At 51.1% G+C, this 17,111-nt stretch overlaps 1 protein-coding gene across 3 annotated transcripts in view; it reads right to left on the bottom strand.

The window, feature by feature from the left end:
- The window catches only part of fat1a (FAT atypical cadherin 1a), a 67,703-nt gene that overhangs the window by 10,938 nt on the left and 39,654 nt on the right, over positions 1–17,111 (bottom strand). For all 3 annotated transcript variants that reach the window (XM_061244577.1, XM_061244578.1, XM_061244579.1), the window contains exons 10-21: positions 12,583–16,656; positions 11,664–11,860; positions 10,650–10,803; positions 8,632–8,865; positions 5,870–6,259; positions 5,129–5,343; positions 4,302–4,439; positions 3,542–3,685; positions 3,044–3,241; positions 1,289–2,093; positions 761–886; positions 54–211 (exon numbers count right to left, since the gene is read on the bottom strand). In XM_061244577.1, coding sequence (XP_061100561.1) covers positions 54–211; positions 761–886; positions 1,289–2,093; positions 3,044–3,241; positions 3,542–3,685; positions 4,302–4,439; positions 5,129–5,343; positions 5,870–6,259; positions 8,632–8,865; positions 10,650–10,803; positions 11,664–11,860; positions 12,583–16,656 — 6,833 coding nt within the window. The remainder of the gene's footprint in view (positions 1–53; positions 212–760; positions 887–1,288; positions 2,094–3,043; positions 3,242–3,541; positions 3,686–4,301; positions 4,440–5,128; positions 5,344–5,869; positions 6,260–8,631; positions 8,866–10,649; positions 10,804–11,663; positions 11,861–12,582; positions 16,657–17,111) is intronic.

The following is a 17,111-nucleotide window of genomic DNA, read 5'->3' as shown; positions in this document are numbered from 1 at the left end:
CTGTGAGGAGCGCCTGTGTTAGTTCTGACCCGGCCTGGCCCGGCCCTGCCTACCTCCAGAATGCTGTAGTCCGTTCCCTTGGCGTACATGACGGTGGCGTGGCTGGAGAAGGTCCTGAGCCGCAGCGACAGCTTCATCTCCTCCTTGTTCTCGTTCTCCGTCAGCCGGTACTTGATGTAGCCGCTCCCGCCCAACGTCAGGGAGGGGCCCTCTGCGGGAGACAGACAGGTCAGAGGGGCCAAAACGGAAACGAGGCCCAGAATAACAGTTCTGTGGTGCCGTCTCCACCCTAAACCCAAGCCTGCCCACAACGTCACCCCACCCCACACACCACAAGGGAAGTCCTAAAGCACAGTCCAAAGGAGCAGTGTGCATAACACCATGTACACCACGCATTGTACAAGACCACAGCTCCTGCACAGGTCTGTACCCCTGGCTGACCAGCAGAGTATGCTCTCCCCACCTCTGGGTGTTTTTTCTCACCACAGTCCGAGGATTTCTCTCCCCACTGGGGTGTTCTTTACCTCATGTGCTATCTGGGGATTCAGGCCTGGTCTTTGTCCATTGGTTACGCTTTAAAGTGTCTTTATGACAGACTTGTAAAAAGCGCAACAGAAGGCACCTTTATTTGAGGTACCTTTCCTAGCTTAAAGGTGTCTGCTGTGACAGTTAATAGGATTAAAACGGTAACGAGCTGTAACTGCGTTCACACAGAGGAGAGGTGTTGACACGGACGGGCTGGGGGCGGGCCAGGTCTTACCGGAACAGCGTTTGCCCTCGGGACACACGCAGCTGTACTTGGGCTCTTTGGGGTCGGCCACGCACTCTGTGCCCTCGGGACAGGGGTTCCCCTCACACGGCTGGTGCAGGGTGGGGCATTTACCGTCTGCAACAGAGAGAGCGCGTTTACACAGAGCCGACAGCAGGGGGCTCTACCACACGTGTCCAAATCGGGCCATAATGCCACCAGGGTCTGCTTTTAAGCTCAGAATACAGGGACCATCCACTCATAGCCCTCCAGGGATAACTGCTGCTTTTCCACCCACCCATTACCTGGGCCAATTAGCAGCACTAATCGTTCAGATAACTATAGGAGAGAAAATAATTTTTTTTGATCCCTGTCATAATGGATAATGGATCAGGTCAGGATATAGATGGGGAGAAATGTGGAACTAGTTCTGACTTCAGTCAGCAGTAGGGAACTTCGATTCCAGGTAAAACAGGGGCAGTGGGCGGTACCTTTGCAGAGACTGACAGCGGTTGGCAGGTGTGGGGGAGGCGAGCGTACCTTTGCAGAGGCAGACGGCGGTGCGCTGGTGTCGGGGCGTGACGAAGCTGAGCCGGGCCGTGCTGTAGGTGGCCAGCGAGCCGGTCTCCAGGGTGACGGCCTCGTCGCAGAAGTGCAGCGGGCAGTCCAGGCCGGCGCAGAGCTTCCTGACCACACGCACGATGCGCAGGCCCGTCATCACCTCGATGACGGCGGCCGAGGCGTTGAGCTTGCGGAAGAGCAGCTCGTGGGTCTGGTAGGGGCTGCCGGACTTCTCCAGCGCCAGCAGCACGTCCAGGTCCCCGCCCGGCGGCTCGGCCGGCTGCAGGCTGACCAGCTGCACGTCGCTGCGCCGCACGCCGGCGATGTTCCGCAGGGCGCGCAGGAAGTTGCGCCAGTAGTCGCCCACAAACTCCTCGGGCGCGATGGAGGCGAAGCGCACGGCCACGGAGTGCTCCAGCGCCTGGGGGGTGACCTCCCTCACGTGCACGCTCACGCCCGCGGCCGCCGTGAAGCGCCCGTCCGTCACCGTCACGTTCAGCGGGTAGTGCCCCGCGTCCAGGCCCTTGCGGGCGATGACCTTGCCGTCGCCGGCGGAGACGGTGAAGAGCCCGTCGTCGGGCGTGGCCAGGCTGTAGGTGAGGGTGTCGTAGACGTCCTGGTCCGTGGCGTGGATTTTGCCCAGGACCCCGCCCGGGTACTCGTCCCCGTGGGTGGCGATGAAGATATCGAGAGGTAAGATGGATGGCGGGTGGACGCTCTCCTCGATCACGCGGACGCTGATGAACGTAGTCGAGACCAGCTGCGGCTTCCCGCTGTCCACCACCTATGAACCAACACGCACAACCGTTTCAGCCACAACCTGGCAACCCCATCCCCACTGCTGTTCAGAGTCACTAAAATCAACCAAACATGCACAACCGTTTCAGCCACAACCTGCCAACCCCATCCCCACTGGTGTTCAGAGTTACTAAAATCAACATCAACACACGGCACCAAGAGGAAAGTTAAAAAGCAACTGTTACAAATTCCCAGCAGTAGAGGGCGCTAGGGACCTTTCATTTTTCTGCTAACTCCCTACATCGATGCCATTTTGAGGATGCTGCTCCTTGCACGGACGTGATTTTAAAAACGGAGGCAGCTCGTTTGATAAATATTCACATGAATTTACACACATTTGCATATGAAGCATGCTTTATAATGCCTATCCCTCTACACAATCGAGGCACCACCATTACCTGTGCCTTTCTGGAATGTTCCAGTGATTGATGGTGAACCTGTCCATCTCTTTAGCGCATGCACACTCGTTCCTGCTCTCCAAATGCTTATTAACTTATTTTATTAACTTGAAAAACAGGCGTTAACGTAGAGGTCTATCCTGTGGGATGTGCAGGCGGTAAGGAGTGGTGAAGACACAGCTTGATTTAATGAGTCAGATGATTAATAAAAAATCACTACAGGGTATTTACAGCTCAAATTTGCCTTTCAGATACAGTTCTACCTCCCGCGCGTAGATGCTAACGACAGCGCAACTGTGTAGTGGTTGTTTGGTTCAATGCTAACCACACACAGCATTAGGTACAATTACGTAGCTGTACGTGAACCACAGACACCGGGAAAACTGCCTTAGTCACTGACTCAGAGAAAGCACCACTAAAGTGTGTCCCAGAGGAAACTAAACTCCCAATATCCAACCCTGGTGGTTGCCATCTGATTGGCTTGGAGCTATTGATTGGTTGGTGTGACATGGGACGTGTGGGGGGGGGGGGTGCCCACCTGGACCTGCAGGAGGTATTGGTCCTTCAGCGCCCGCCTCAGTGGGGCGGCTGTGAGCAGCGCCCCCTGCTGGCTCATCTGGAAGGCGCCGCCCTCGTTGCCACGGACGATGGCAAAGGAGAACGGCGGGCCGTTGTGGGAGGCGTCCCGATCCGTCACGGCCAGCTGCAGGACACTCGCTCCGGCGGGCCTGTTCTCCTGGGGGTAGGGTCAGATACAGTCGCGATATGAGAACTTTTTTTATTTATGTTTTCAGAAGTGGGCCCTAATTCAGGCTTCTGCACAGACTGATTTGAAGTTTAACAGAACAAATGTAGGTCTGTGGAAGGTAAATTGTGTGCCAAAAAGCTATATTTATACATGAAATCAGAGCTTGTTTTTTTTTTCTCTCCCCAATTAAACAGGGTTTTGACTGCAGGAGATATGGCAGCCATACATTTTCTGCCTTTTTAGACGGGCAGAGGGAAGGACAGCTCTGCGGCACATCAGGACCCTCACCTGCAGGATGAGGCTGTAGTTGCCCTGGGAGAAGACTGGGGGGTTATCGTTGACGTCGGACACGTCGATGTTGACGGTGGCGTTGCTGGATTTGGGGGGGCTGCCGTTGTCGGATGCCAGCACGGTCAGAGTGTACCCCGATACCTAAATCAGAGAGAGATATTATGAAGCCTTCTGAAGAGTAACCGCACCACTGGACAAGTGGATTGAGAGTTCTGTGCATGTGTCCATGCTGCCATTACATGTACAGCTGGTAGAAAACACAATGCTGCCTCAGAGTTCTGAAGCGTTTCAGTACAAAATAAAATCATCACAGCCATGAGAATATTACCAAGGATGCACATCACAAAATCTGTGTCATTTGTGAAATAAACTAAGACACAGATTAAGTTTAGTCATAGACTCGCCATACAAAACTCAGTTTAATCCAGGACTATGCTTAAACTGTCTGAAAAACCATCCCTAAATATACTCATGACGTATACGTGTAACTGAGGGAACCCCCCTCTGTTCTCCGTCAGGTGACCTGTAGCGTAGTGGTTAAGGTACATGACTGGGACATGCAAGGTCGGTGGTTCTAATCCCGGTGTAGCTACAGTAAGATCCGCACAGCCGTTGGGCCCTTGAGCAATGCCCTCAACCCTGCATTGCTCCAGGGGACGATCGTCTCCTGCTTAGTCTAATCAACTGTACGCCGCTCTGGATAAGAGCATCTGCCAAATGCCAGTAATGTAATGTAATGTAATGTAATGGGTCTCACCCGCTCTCGGTCCAGCTGCCGGGCGACTTTGACCTCGCCCTTGACCGGGTCGATGGTGAAAGGGCTGCCCTGGTTGCCGTCGGTGATGGAGTAGCGGACGTGGTTGTAGGAAGGCCCGTCAGCATCGTCAGCTACCACCTTAGGACCAGACAAAGGTGGAGGTTGATCTTTAGAAACGCGGGGGGGGGGCCCAGAGGGACAGAGAACACCTGCTTTAATCAGAGGCTGGGCTGCGGCAGACATGGACGCTCCGGCCTCCCAGATAAATCCAGCCCCGAGTCCCAGGGGAAATCAGGGAGAGGCCCACAGCCGGGACAGCGGCACACCAACACGCATTAAAACCTCATTTCCGCACAGCCAACTTATATTGCGGATGATTACAAGCACACCTCTGATTAATGGGCATTAAGGGTAGAGAAAGGTACAGCGCGTGTGAGAGAGATTCGCGAAAACACGCTGAAGAGCAAGAGGGGGGGAGAGAGAGCGTGAGAGAAAGCAAGAGAGAGAAGAGATTTGTGAAAGCAAGCTGAAAAACAAGAGAGGGAGGGAGAGAGAGATGAGGAAGAACAACCTCTAAGGTTATAGCCGGAATGAGATTTGTAATTGAGTTATTGGCTGGATCATTACCAAGCAGAGATGCTTTGACCCCGGTACAACAACAAATGTGATGTTATGTCCCTGGTCCTCCCTCTGCGTGACATCACAGACGGAGGAAGGCGGGGAGGATAAGGGGCTCAGACAGGAGAGAGGGGGCAGGGCAGGGGTCAAACGGGAGAGAGGAGGCAGGGCAGGGGGGTCAGAGAGAGGGAGGGGGCGGGGGGACTCACAGACACCACGGTCCTGCCCAGCTCAGCGTCCTCGCTGACCACGGCAGCGTACACGTCCTGGCTGAACACCGGGCTGTTGTCGTTGACGTCGGTCAGGTTGATGTTGACCGTGGCCATGTCACTGAGCGAGGGCGTGCCTCCGTCCGTGGCCTCCAGCGTCAGGTAGAACTCGTGGGAGGTCTCGTAGTCCAGCCTCTCTACCACGAAGATGTCACCTACAGGGAGGGAGTCCACTGTTGATTAGCAACTTTCAATTGTTTGAACGCATCAGGCCAATAAGATTGTTTGACTGAACATGGGGAAAAGAGGGGGAAAGACAGACTGATAGTTGGGAAATCCTTACAGTCCCAGCCCCAATATGAAGTGGATCCATCCAAATCCCAAGGGATTTAGGCTTTTGTTGAGAAAATTGAAACAGTTGAGAAGGGGGTTGTAGGGTTTTAATGGGAACTCAGTACAATAGTATAGCAGTCATTTTGATTGTTGAAAAGATATAAGGTTGAGCGTGCCATATGGCACTCTTGGGATTTTACAGCAGTTACGCTTGAGTCCTATATGGCACTCTTGGGACTGAAAGGGCTAAATATGGCCATTCACTGTATGACAGATTAAAACTCAGGGAATGTGTTTCGTTGGACATATGTCTTGGGCGTGTACATGGTGCGTCCAGCTAAACGAATGTCCAGAAATGGGTTTAACGCAGAGGAGCGTGGGACGGAGCCGGGCCGCGGCGGCGCGCACCTGTCTGGGGGTTGACGCTGAACATGCCGCGCTCGTTGCCGCTGACGATGGCGTAGGAGATCTCGGCGTTGGCCTCGATGTCGCGGCTGGCGGCGAAGACGCGCAGCACCAGGGAGCCGGCGGCCACGTCCTCGGGCACGGCCGCCACGTACTCGCGCCGCTCGAACACGGGCGGGTTGTCGTTGATGTCCAGCACCGACACCACCACGGCGCAGGCCGCCGACAGCCTCTGGGGGGCGCCGCGGTCCGTGGCCCGGGCCTGCAGAGCGTACACCGCCCGCACCTCGCGGTCCAGAGGCTTCTCCAGGCTCACCACCCCGCTGCGCTCGTCCACGGAGAAGTGCCCGTCTGCCGAGTCCACCAGGGAGTACAGCACCTCGCCGCTGGCACCTGTTCCGGGGAAGGGCGGAGAAAGATGGCGGATATCATACATCGCGCTCCGTGCCCGCCAGCTCGGTACCGTATCCCGAAACTAGACAGAGATGGATCGCGATAATAATGCTCATGTCTCTTAGCGGTAAATGGCATTTGCAAATGTGTCAGATCCGGGATGCTGTTTAAAGAAAATGCATAAAATAAAAGCTTTAGCAAATTTTCCCCCTGCCTCTCCACCGCCCAGCCACGGCGGAGTCCGGCACGTACCGATCCTCGCACACTCGCGTTTGAAAGCGCCTGTTAGAGCCCCACTCTGGGACCTTTTCTGCTTCATCAGTGAGCTCCCAGACTGGGGGTTTCAGCGATGCACTGCAGGGGGCTGAACACTGGACTGATTAGCGAGGCGAGATGGAAGCACCGCTTCACATATGGGAAACTGCGTGCGTGTGTGTGTGTGTGTGTGCGTGCGTGCGCACGGGTATGAGCGTGTGTGTGTGTGTGTGTGTGTATACTAGGCTTCACTGCCCCACATATGTCAGTGGTGGCACCAGGAAATAGCCCAGATTGCCCCAGGGAGGGGGCAAACTGTAAACACTGAAGTTTTGGTGGCCCAATCAGGCACTGGGATCACATTCCAAGACAGGTGGGGGGTGGGTTTACTGGCCTGACACACTGGAAGGATTGGGTAAACCTGAGCAGAGAAACTTTGCTGGGTTATAATGGCTTCTTGTCTGTTACACAGCGGGGCAGGAGGAGGATTAGCTCACTTATCCTGGCAGTGTGGAGAGAGTGAGAGAGACAGGCCAGGGTGGAGGGGAGCCACATTGAACAGTGGACAGCAACAGAATGGGGACGACGCAACAAAATCCATCTCTACGACACACCAAGGGCCACTCTGTCGCCAATCGATACACAGCACAGCTCAGTCTGGCCTGCTGTGTGTGTGTGTGTGTGTGTGTGTGTGTGTGTGTGTGTGTGTGTGTGTGTGTGTGTGAACGTGTGTATAAACACATTTTATGTCAAATGAAGTTGATTACGCACATAGCCGAGATGGAAAGAATGATGGACTCAGTGCCAGTTTTGCCTCTGAGCTTAATACAGTGATTATATGCTTACAGCCAACTACAAACAACTGGGTCATTCTGCAGTCAACTGCCAGCTGACCCCCCCCCCCCTTTAGAATAGATAAGGAATGAATTCTCCCAGGATTAGTACACAGGATTAGCAAACACTGACGGCCAAATGTGAACTGCTTTGTACGCTCCAGAACCACACACACACACACACACACACACAGACACAGACACACACACACACACACACACACACCCATACACACTCTCTCTTTAGCCATCTCCCTCCCTCAGTGACAGAGGTGAATCTGCTCTCCAGCTAGGCTATCAAAATGTCATTTTCCAAATGGGCGTGAGGCCGAATGGCCCTGCAGCCACAATCAGGGCCCCATCAGTCACGCTGAGCGTCTCCGTCAGCCGAGCCGCCATACAGAGGGGCGGGATGGGGAACGAGCCCAAAGTATCAGTTCCTAACAGGGCCAAAACCGGCCTGCACTCAAAACTCGTCACACCGGGCTGGACAGAAACAACCTCGCTGTTATTCCGGGGGAGCAGCGTGTCAGACGCCGATTCCTGCGTGAAATTCCCATTTCACCCCCACCCCCGTTCTGTTACTGCCAATCTTTCTGGCAGATACCGCCGTTCTGCTTGATTTGGGGACTGGCAGGGGGTTCAGGTGTGCAGGACTGACAGGCTGAGTGCTTGTGCCCTTTCCCATCCGCCAGAGGAAGTCGGCACACTGAGAGCGCCATTACCAAAATGGGCTTCTGTCGTTGTGGAATGTCTTTTCAGATGGTGCCCCCCTCCTCAAAAAACCCGACTGTACCCTCTACCGTTCCGAGTGTTCGGAACAGTGAGGGCCCGAGGTTAGATCTGTGCCGTGGTCCCGTCAAAACACCACGCACAGCATTGTCCACACATATCAAGCACAGCAATCAGCAGACTAATGACATCATATGTTTCCCAGGGCAACAGAGAAGCATTCAAATCAATTTTCTCTGAACGCTGTCCATCCGCTGTGGACACATGGCAGGGACTCTGCGTTTTTCCTTTTAGTAATGGAAAATTACTCACGCCATTTGTACATTGCAACCATCTGGCTCTCTAAAGCAGGATTACCCAATTCTGCGAAGGAATGCATTGTGCATTTTGCAGCCACTTGTAGCCGAAGCCACTCACAAAAGGTGCTTTTAACATGAACTGAAAACCGCCGCTACTGCCGCAGATAAGTTCAAACGGCTGCACAATGGACTCGGCGCTTTGAGGCAAGGCGTGCCGCGTCAGAAACGGACCGCAGAGACGGGCCCCGCTTACCCAGGTCCAGGTCCGTGGCCTGAAGGCGTGCCACGAACGTCCCGGGCTCGGTGCTCTCGAAGACGGTGATGGCGTAGGGGTCGGACGTGAAGACGGGCGGGTTGTCGTTCACGTCCTCCACCGTGATGCGCACGGCGGCCTCGCAGTGGCGGCCTCCCCCGTCCAGCGCCTGCACGGTCAGAGCGTACGTTTCCTGCTCCTCGCGGTCCAGGGGCTGCAGCGTCTTCACCTCACCTGCACACGAAGGAAGACCGCAAATTACCACAATGTACAGAAGAGAGGGACACTAGAGTTATAATCTTGTGCGATGCTTTCATGTCCCCCCCCCCCCCCCCTCCTTTTACTTCTTTCTTCGGGTGTTCTATTATTCTTTCAAATAATGCTATTCAGACTGTGTTTCTCTCTGAAGTCAAAAGCAGTTTTCCCTCTTCATTAGCATCATATCTTGCCTTGCTTAGTGGCCACACGGAGACCGATTTCTTTAATAGCGCTGCCAATGTTGCTCCAAACGCAGATGAAACTCATCAGCTGGTTCTGAATAAAGCCAACTCTGCCTGGCTGTGCCTGGCTCTGTTCCCTGTGGTACATTTCAAACCCTGACCGTGTAAAAAAGCATTCTGTTACAATGGCCATTTTTGGCTGGCTGTACTCATTTCTCATTCTCGGAGACTGGGGCACAATAACGGCCTTTTAAAAACCACCAACTCACACCCCACCGTAATCTTTACTCCTGTTCATTTGGTCTTTTACTCAGCAAAACAAACAAACAAAAACAACAACAACAAAAAAAAAAAATGTTTTAAAAGTTTCCAGTCAGGGTAAAATGATGGGCCTGGCTACTCCAGCCCTGTTCTCAGAGGGTGTCCAGTGAGATAAGTCAGAAGAAAGATAACAGCAAAGAAAACCTCAAACTGGAAACCTAATGAACCAAAATAATGTTTCCACCAACCTCATAGGTTATTGGTGTGGCTGAGCGCCTACAGCATTTTCCCCAATGTGGCTGAGGAGCAAAATTAATTCCTGAAAGCAACGGTTTTCACAAATAAAATAAAAAAACGGAGCAGAGCAATATTTCTGGCAGCTATAAGCATCTCTAAGAGAAAAAGAGACACGTCAAGGGAAATGGAGCGGCCAGCTTTGCAAAAACTTCCAATAAGTAGAAAATCCTGCCATCCTACTGTACAATCCTTCCTTTATACATTTACAACCCTGCCCACAATTCTCCTGATACATCCCACTTCAAAAACTGCAGCACACATTCAATGCCCCAGTTATCCTAAATCCAATATCAAAGGGAAGGGCACAAATTGACTTTCGTTTAGGTGAGGATACAATGCTGTGAAAACTCTGCTGTGGTTCTGCAGAGATTCACCGCATCACAGAGAGGGAGAGGGACCAGGGCATGCTAAATAAGACACTACCAATTCACCTTTTAAATGTAATCGAACTGTCTAGCCATGACAATGGTGCTCAGTCTCCACATGATCACTAGTTAATACCAAAGAAGTAAAGAAAGAAAAAAGAAAAAATGCAAATTCATAGTACTGACATTTTCAATGAGAGAGAGGGAGAGGGAGAGGGGGAGAGAGAGACCATTGAAGGGTGGGGGTGTGACCAGAGAATCATAAAAAGGTGGAGCAGAATAGATGACTGCCTCAGAGAGGTGTGTGTGCCATGTGGCATCATATGTACTGTACATTATTAATGCATGGGGAGGAACTTGCAGGGGTGGGAAGGGGTACGGCAGAAATGTAAGAGGTAAAACCAATGTACCAGGCATCAGAGAAGGCTTATTCTTTGGAATTGTTTTCATTAATTTGTGTGGTTCAGTGAGGCATGTTTGTATAAAGAAGTACATGATGTGTGGTGGGGCAAGAAAATACTGAAAAAACTAACTCTTCACAGGCTTTGAACACACCATTGCGTATACAGGCCATTGCGGCACACACATACACACGCGCACAGACACACATGCTCACACAAACACAGCATGACTGGCTCATTTCTGTGAATCCTACCTGTCTCGGAGTCTATGCTGAAGTGCTCAGACCCTGGTCCCAGAAGGTGGTATGAAATGTGGCCATTGGAGCGAATGTCAGCATCAGTAGCCAACACCTGCAGGATGAGTCTACCTTCAGGTGCGTCTTCAGGAACAGACTCTGCATAGAAAGCCTGCATCGAAAGAGAAAATAGAGGGAACAGAGGAGACGAGACAAAGAACAGAGTTCAGTCTCAAATGCTAAAAAAGACACAAAATGCATTTTAAACCGCGAAACCAAAACAAAAATATTCACACCAAAAACTCAGACAAACTGCAGTAAAAGCAGTGAAAAGCTGAATTTCATTCTTCAGGGTGAGTGGTTGGGATGGACGACATTATAGTGTGGGCTCAATTATGATAAAAGCACCCCTGAAACGATGTTGTTCTTTCACAGTACTCTCCTGAACAGCAGATATGTTGAATTGCTTTACGAAATACCACTACATGCCAATATACGTTCACCGAGCACTTTATTAGGACCATTTTTACTTTATTACACCTACTTATTCATAAGATTATCTAATCAGCCAATTGTGTGGCAGCAGTGCAATGCAAACAATCATGTAGCTACGGGTCAGGAGCTTCAGTTAACATTGACGTCAACCATCAGAATGGGGGAAAATGTGATCAAAGTGACTTTGACTGTTCTAAGTGTTCTTTGATTGTTGGTGGCAGACAGGGTGGTTTGAGTATCTCAGTAACTGCTGATCTCCTGGGATTTTCACGCACACTAAATGCAGTGAGCAGCAGTTCTGAAACGCCTCGTTAATGAGACGTCAGAGGAGAATGGTTAGACTGGTCAAAGCTGACAGGAAGGTGACAGTAACGCAAATAACCACACATTACAACAGTGGTATGCAGAAGAGTAGCTCTGAATACACAACTCTAAGTGGATAGGCTACAGCAGTAGAAAATAAGTCTAATAAATACCTAATAAAATGTTCACTGAGTGTATATCGATTATGTTTATTGCTTTATTATTTGAACGCACCTTTTCACAAACTGGGCTGTTGTCGTTAGCATCCAAGACCTTGACCTCCACCACCGCCCTGGCCAGGAATGTGCCATCAGTGGCGGTGATGTTTAGCAGGTAGTTATCCCTCTCCTCACGATCCAGGGACTTCCGCACAGAGACTTTCCACTCATTCTGAGTGTGCTCGATGGCGAACTGGCCCAGCGGATCTCCCCCTGAGAAGAACCCACAATCATCAGACTGCTTGTAATTGCTCCACTGTTAACCCTTTGAAGAGTATAGAACTCCATTGCTTTCAACTGACAGTAGTGATCGTTACATCAGCATTAGAATGTTGAGTTAAGAACATTTTAATCACATATTTGTGATCTTACACCTTGAAGGATTGCAAGCAATTCACAGCTCCTGTTTTATTCCCATAAAAATGCATTGCCCGAAAACAATCCTGAATAAGCTTAGGTTAAGACTGTACTTACAATAAAATAAAAAATAAAAAAATATAAATATATATTATCATAATGTGTCAAACAAAAAGGAAGCCATTTGCGTGAGAATTGCTGCAGGAAGCAAGTTCACACCACAGCCAAATAATGAGCATTTCTCTAGATGTTAAATTTGCTATTATTATTCACATGTTAATTAATACCAGAGGTTGTGCATTTCCCTAGTCAGTTCAACAGTTCAGTTACTGAGATAATTACAGTTCTTTTTTTCCCTGCAGTGACCCAAATAGTTGACACAAGCTTTCAATTTAGCCTTTAATTGAAAGACTGTTTACCAATTTAAAAGTACATTTCAGAGATGTTTTCCTTAATTAATGTAAATATTCCGCATTGTAGATAATGTCTTCTGATAAACCGGGTTTAATCATAATATCTGATAAGAAATGCTTGCCAAGCTGTCCCCAAGCAGACATTTATCCCCAGTGTTCACTGACCTGTTATAAAGTAGGTGACCTGCTTGTTGATCTCTTCCGAGTCTGCGTCGGTAGTGCTGAGGATGGCAATGACCCCACTGGGCGGCGGGTCATCCTCGCTCACCGTCCCTTTGTAGATCTCAGCAGTGAAGCGCGGCGCGTTGTCATTCACGTCCGCTACAGTCACCACCACCTTGGCGCGGGCCACCAGCTGGATCTTCTCTCCTCGGTCGGACGCCACCACCGCCACTGTGTGTTGGCTCTGCTGCTCCCGGTCCAACTCCTTCAACGTGGTGACCCAGCCCGTCTCACTGTTGACGGCGAATAACTCCAGGATACCCTCCGACTCTTGGTTCTGGTCCAAGCTGTACACCACCTGGCCATTGGTGCCAGAGTCAAGGTCTGTCGCCTTCACCTGGATCACTGAGGTGCCTGCTGGCAGGTTCTCCACCACTACAGCCCGGTAAGGGTCCGACTCAAAGGCTGGTCGGTTGTCATTGACGTCCTTCACCTGAATGTTGACTTCAGCCGCTGTCACAACCTGGCTACCCTCAAGCCCACTTTGTGCCAACAGCGTGAGTTGGTACCACTTGGTCGTCTCATGGTCCAGGCTCTTCTCCAGTTTCAGCCTCCCTGTGTCCCGATCCACCACAAACACCTCATCCTGGTTGCTCTCTGGAGTGTTCCCCTTCACCAGACTGTAGAAGACCTCTTGGTCATTCTCGGCTTGCACCACATCTATCTCAGAGCCCACAGGAAGGTCCTCAGCGATGGAGTACCTGTAGTGTGTCTCCACAAATTTTGGCACCGGCACCTCTGGGGCCAGGATGCGAATGTAGACTGGAACCACGGACTGCCTGGATGGGCTCCCAGCATCCTTAGCTCGCACAAAGAAAGAGTAGAGGTCATTCTCCAACCCAATGAGGCTCTCCTTGGTCACTATAGCACCACTGAAGGGGTGTATCTCAAAGTTCTCCACCACATTTTCCAACTCTGCTTCGATGGAGTAGGCGATGTCGGCGTTGCTCCCCTCGTCCACATCTGATGCCCCAACACGTACCACCGTGGTTCCCCTCGGTACATCTGAGGCCACGTTGACTCTGTACTCTGCCGCCCTGAACTGTGGTGTGTTGTCATTGACGTCGGTCAAGATTACATTGATAGTACAGAAGCTGACTTTTCCTCCACCATCTTTTGCCATCAAGCTTATGGGGATCACCTTCTCTTCTGCATTCTCCCGGTCGAGGCTCTCCTGGGTGAAGATCACCCCTTCTTCATTGACAGAAAACTTGTCCTTGGCTAAATCATTCACAATATAGTATGTCACTTTACCATAGGTGCCAGAATCCTCATCGGTTGCTTTGGCTTCCACCACCAGTGTGCCAATTGGAGAGTTCTCCACAAGCTCCACCACTGAATCGAGCTGAGAAAAGGCAGGGCTGTGGAAGTTGGCACCAATGACAGTTACTCTGACCATGGCTGAGCTCCTGAACACACCGTCGGAAACTGACATGTTGAGGTTATACAGTGGCTCCATGGTGGGCTTGCGATGATTGGAGACAGAAATCGCTCCCGTCTTGTGGTCGATGGCAAAGTTCTGGTCCTCATTCCCGGACAGGATTACAAATTCCAGCTTGCCAGCATCTGAGCTGTCAGCATCAGAGGCCTGCACGAGCGAGATGAAGTGGCCACGGGGAGCTAGCTCACCAACGGTGGCTTCGTAAAGACGCTGTGTGAAGGCTGGCGGGTTGTCGTTCAGGTCGGTAACGTCAACAAATACCTCAACCTCACTGGAGAGAGCGGGAACCCCTCCATCCACAGCTCTCACGGTCAGCCGGTGTCTTGGCTGCTCCTCATGGTCTAGCACACGGGCTGTCCAGATGATCCCGCTGTCGCGGTCGATGCTGAAGTAGTCGGAGCTTCCATCCCCGTCTTCCAGCAGCTGGTAGAAAAGTGCCTTATTGTTGCCTGTGTCTGCGTCCCTGGCCGCCACCTGCAGCACAGAGGTGCCAATGACGGAGGCCTCCGACACATTGCCGCTGTAGGCCTTAGCTAAGAATTCCGGGGTGTTGTCATTGACGTCCTCAAGGATGATATCAACAAAGACATCGGAGTGAGCCCCTGTCAGGGAGTCTGTGGCCCTGACGCTCAGCTTGTAAGCGGGATGGGTCTCAAAATCTAAAGGCCGCACCACATGCACAACCCCCGTGTTGAAGTTGATTGTGAACTGGCTGAGTGGATCCCCCTCGGAGATGGTGTACACAATGCGGGGGCCCTCTGAGTTGTTAGCCTGAACATGCACCACAGGAGTGAGCAGCTGGATGCTCTCTGGGATCTCAATGCTGTAGAAGGGCCTTTCAAAGACCGGCACAGCCTTGTTCACAACTGTAATCGGCACCTCCACTTCTGCCGAAAGGGCAGGTTCTCCGCCATCTTCGGCTACAATGTGGACCACAAACTCTGTTTTCAGGGTCTCCCGCTCAAATGGCTTCTTCAGGGAGATTTCACCCACAGGGCTTATCTTGAAGTAGTCATGATGCTCCCTTAGGTAGTAGTGGATCTCGGCATTTCTGCCAATGTCTCCGTCTACAGCGGTTACTTGTCTGATGGCCTGGCCTACCTCGGCATCCACCTGCACCAGTGCATGATAGGGCAGATTGACAAACATGGGTGGGTTATCATTGTCATCCTCGATAGTCACCGTTATGACCACATGAGCAAGACCAGAGGATCTCTTTTCCCTTGTCACCTCCACGACCACATCGTATGAATCCCGTTCTTCTCGGTCAAAGGGCACGCCCGTGGTTGACAGCACGCCAGATGTGCGGCCAATTTGGAACCTTTCATCTGGGTTTAAGATGGTGTAGAACAGAGGCTCGTTCACCTGGTTTCCCACTGTGGCTATGACTGCAAGCGTTTTCTTTATGGGAGAGTTTTCAATGACAGAGGCAGTATATGAGCTCTGGGTGAACATCAGGCTGCTCTCCTTGTTCTCCCGGATGTTGATTTTCACCGTGGCAGTGCTAGCAAATCTCCCGTCAGACACCCTCACCCTCAGCTCATACCTGCTCCTCAGCTGGGTGACGTTCTGCATGGAAATGACACCTGAACTCAGGTCCATCTTAAACTTGTCCCCAATGTTGCCCTCTGAGATGGAGAAGATGAGCTTGGTGTTGGGGCCGGAGTCTGCATCGGTGGCGTTCACAGCAATCACCTGCACCCCTCTGTAAGTGGGTACGATGAGGGAAGTCTCATAAAGGTCTTGGTTGAACCGTGGAGCGCAGTCATTGACGTCAATGACTCGGATCGTCACATTGGCTGCGATGTCGGCAAAGAGGCGAGGCATCCCCATATCATGAACTTGCACAGTGAAATGGAAATCAGTCCTCTGCTCATAGTCCAGACTAGTGGTGGTTCGGATGGCCCCTGTGCTGGAGTCAATGGCAAAGTAGTTATGGGCAAAGGGCTCAACGATGTGGTAAACTAGCATGGCATTAGCATCCCGGTCAGCATCTGTGGCACGGATCACCAGTGGCGTGTTGTCCTCTGTCAAAACCACACTGTTGACAGGAGCAGTCTCGCTGACTACCCCAGTGAACACAGCCTGGGCGAAGGTGGGAGCGTTATCATTCTCGTCTCTCAGGTGAACCAGGAGCGTGGCGTTGCTCGACAGTCCTGCCATGTTGGTGCCCTGCACACTAAGTTTATAGGAGGGTCGAACCTCGTAGTCCAGCGCCTTCTGGGTAACCACCACGCCAGAGTTGGGGTTGATGTCGAATGCACCATCAATGTTCCCATCCTTGATCTGGTAGAAGACTGAAGACTGGCTGGACGCCATGACCAGGCTTACGAAGCTGCCAACCGGCACGCTTTCGCCGACTTCTGCCGAGAACTCCCTCTCGGCGAACCTGGGGGCGGCATTGTCAGAGATTGTGACTTCAATGTGGACAGTAGCTGTGGTACTCAATGGAGGGGTTCCTTTATCTGATGCTTTCACAGACAGCTCAAACTGGCTCCTGCTGCGGCGATCAAGCTCCTTTGACACAGTTATGGTTCCCAGGACTGGATCGATGGCAAATGAATTGGCAACATTTCCTATAGGGAAAAAAGTACATTATATTAAAAAAACATAAGAAAATACACCAAAAGAATATGCCTGCATCTCAATATTAAAGTCTTCATAATGCTTGCAAATTAAATTAAAACCATGAAAACATCAGAAGCAAAGTCATAACTAACAACTCCCAGTAGCAACATATTTCTTTATTTTCTAAATATGGAAATAGCAGCAGATTAACATTTTTAAATGATCATGTAATTGCACATCAACGTCTCTTTTCATACCATAAACATAAAAGCAATTAGAAGCTTTTTATTAAATTCCTTTTTATTTATTTGTTCACAGCAAAGGCTTGAAACTAATCAATGATAGTTGGAAATGTGGCTTGTCCTCTCCATAATTGTTGCGGCCTGCTTGGATTCAAACAGATTCTTCCTGCGCGTCTCAGCTCCAATTATCTTCAGTCATCCCAAACATCTCAGCAATGCGC

Source organism: Conger conger, chromosome 6 (genome assembly GCF_963514075.1).
Source record: "Conger conger chromosome 6, fConCon1.1, whole genome shotgun sequence".
NCBI lineage: Eukaryota > Metazoa > Chordata > Actinopteri > Anguilliformes > Congridae > Conger > Conger conger.
The sequence above is the reverse complement of the archived record's forward strand: the minus strand, read 5'-3'. Positions and strand labels throughout refer to the sequence as shown.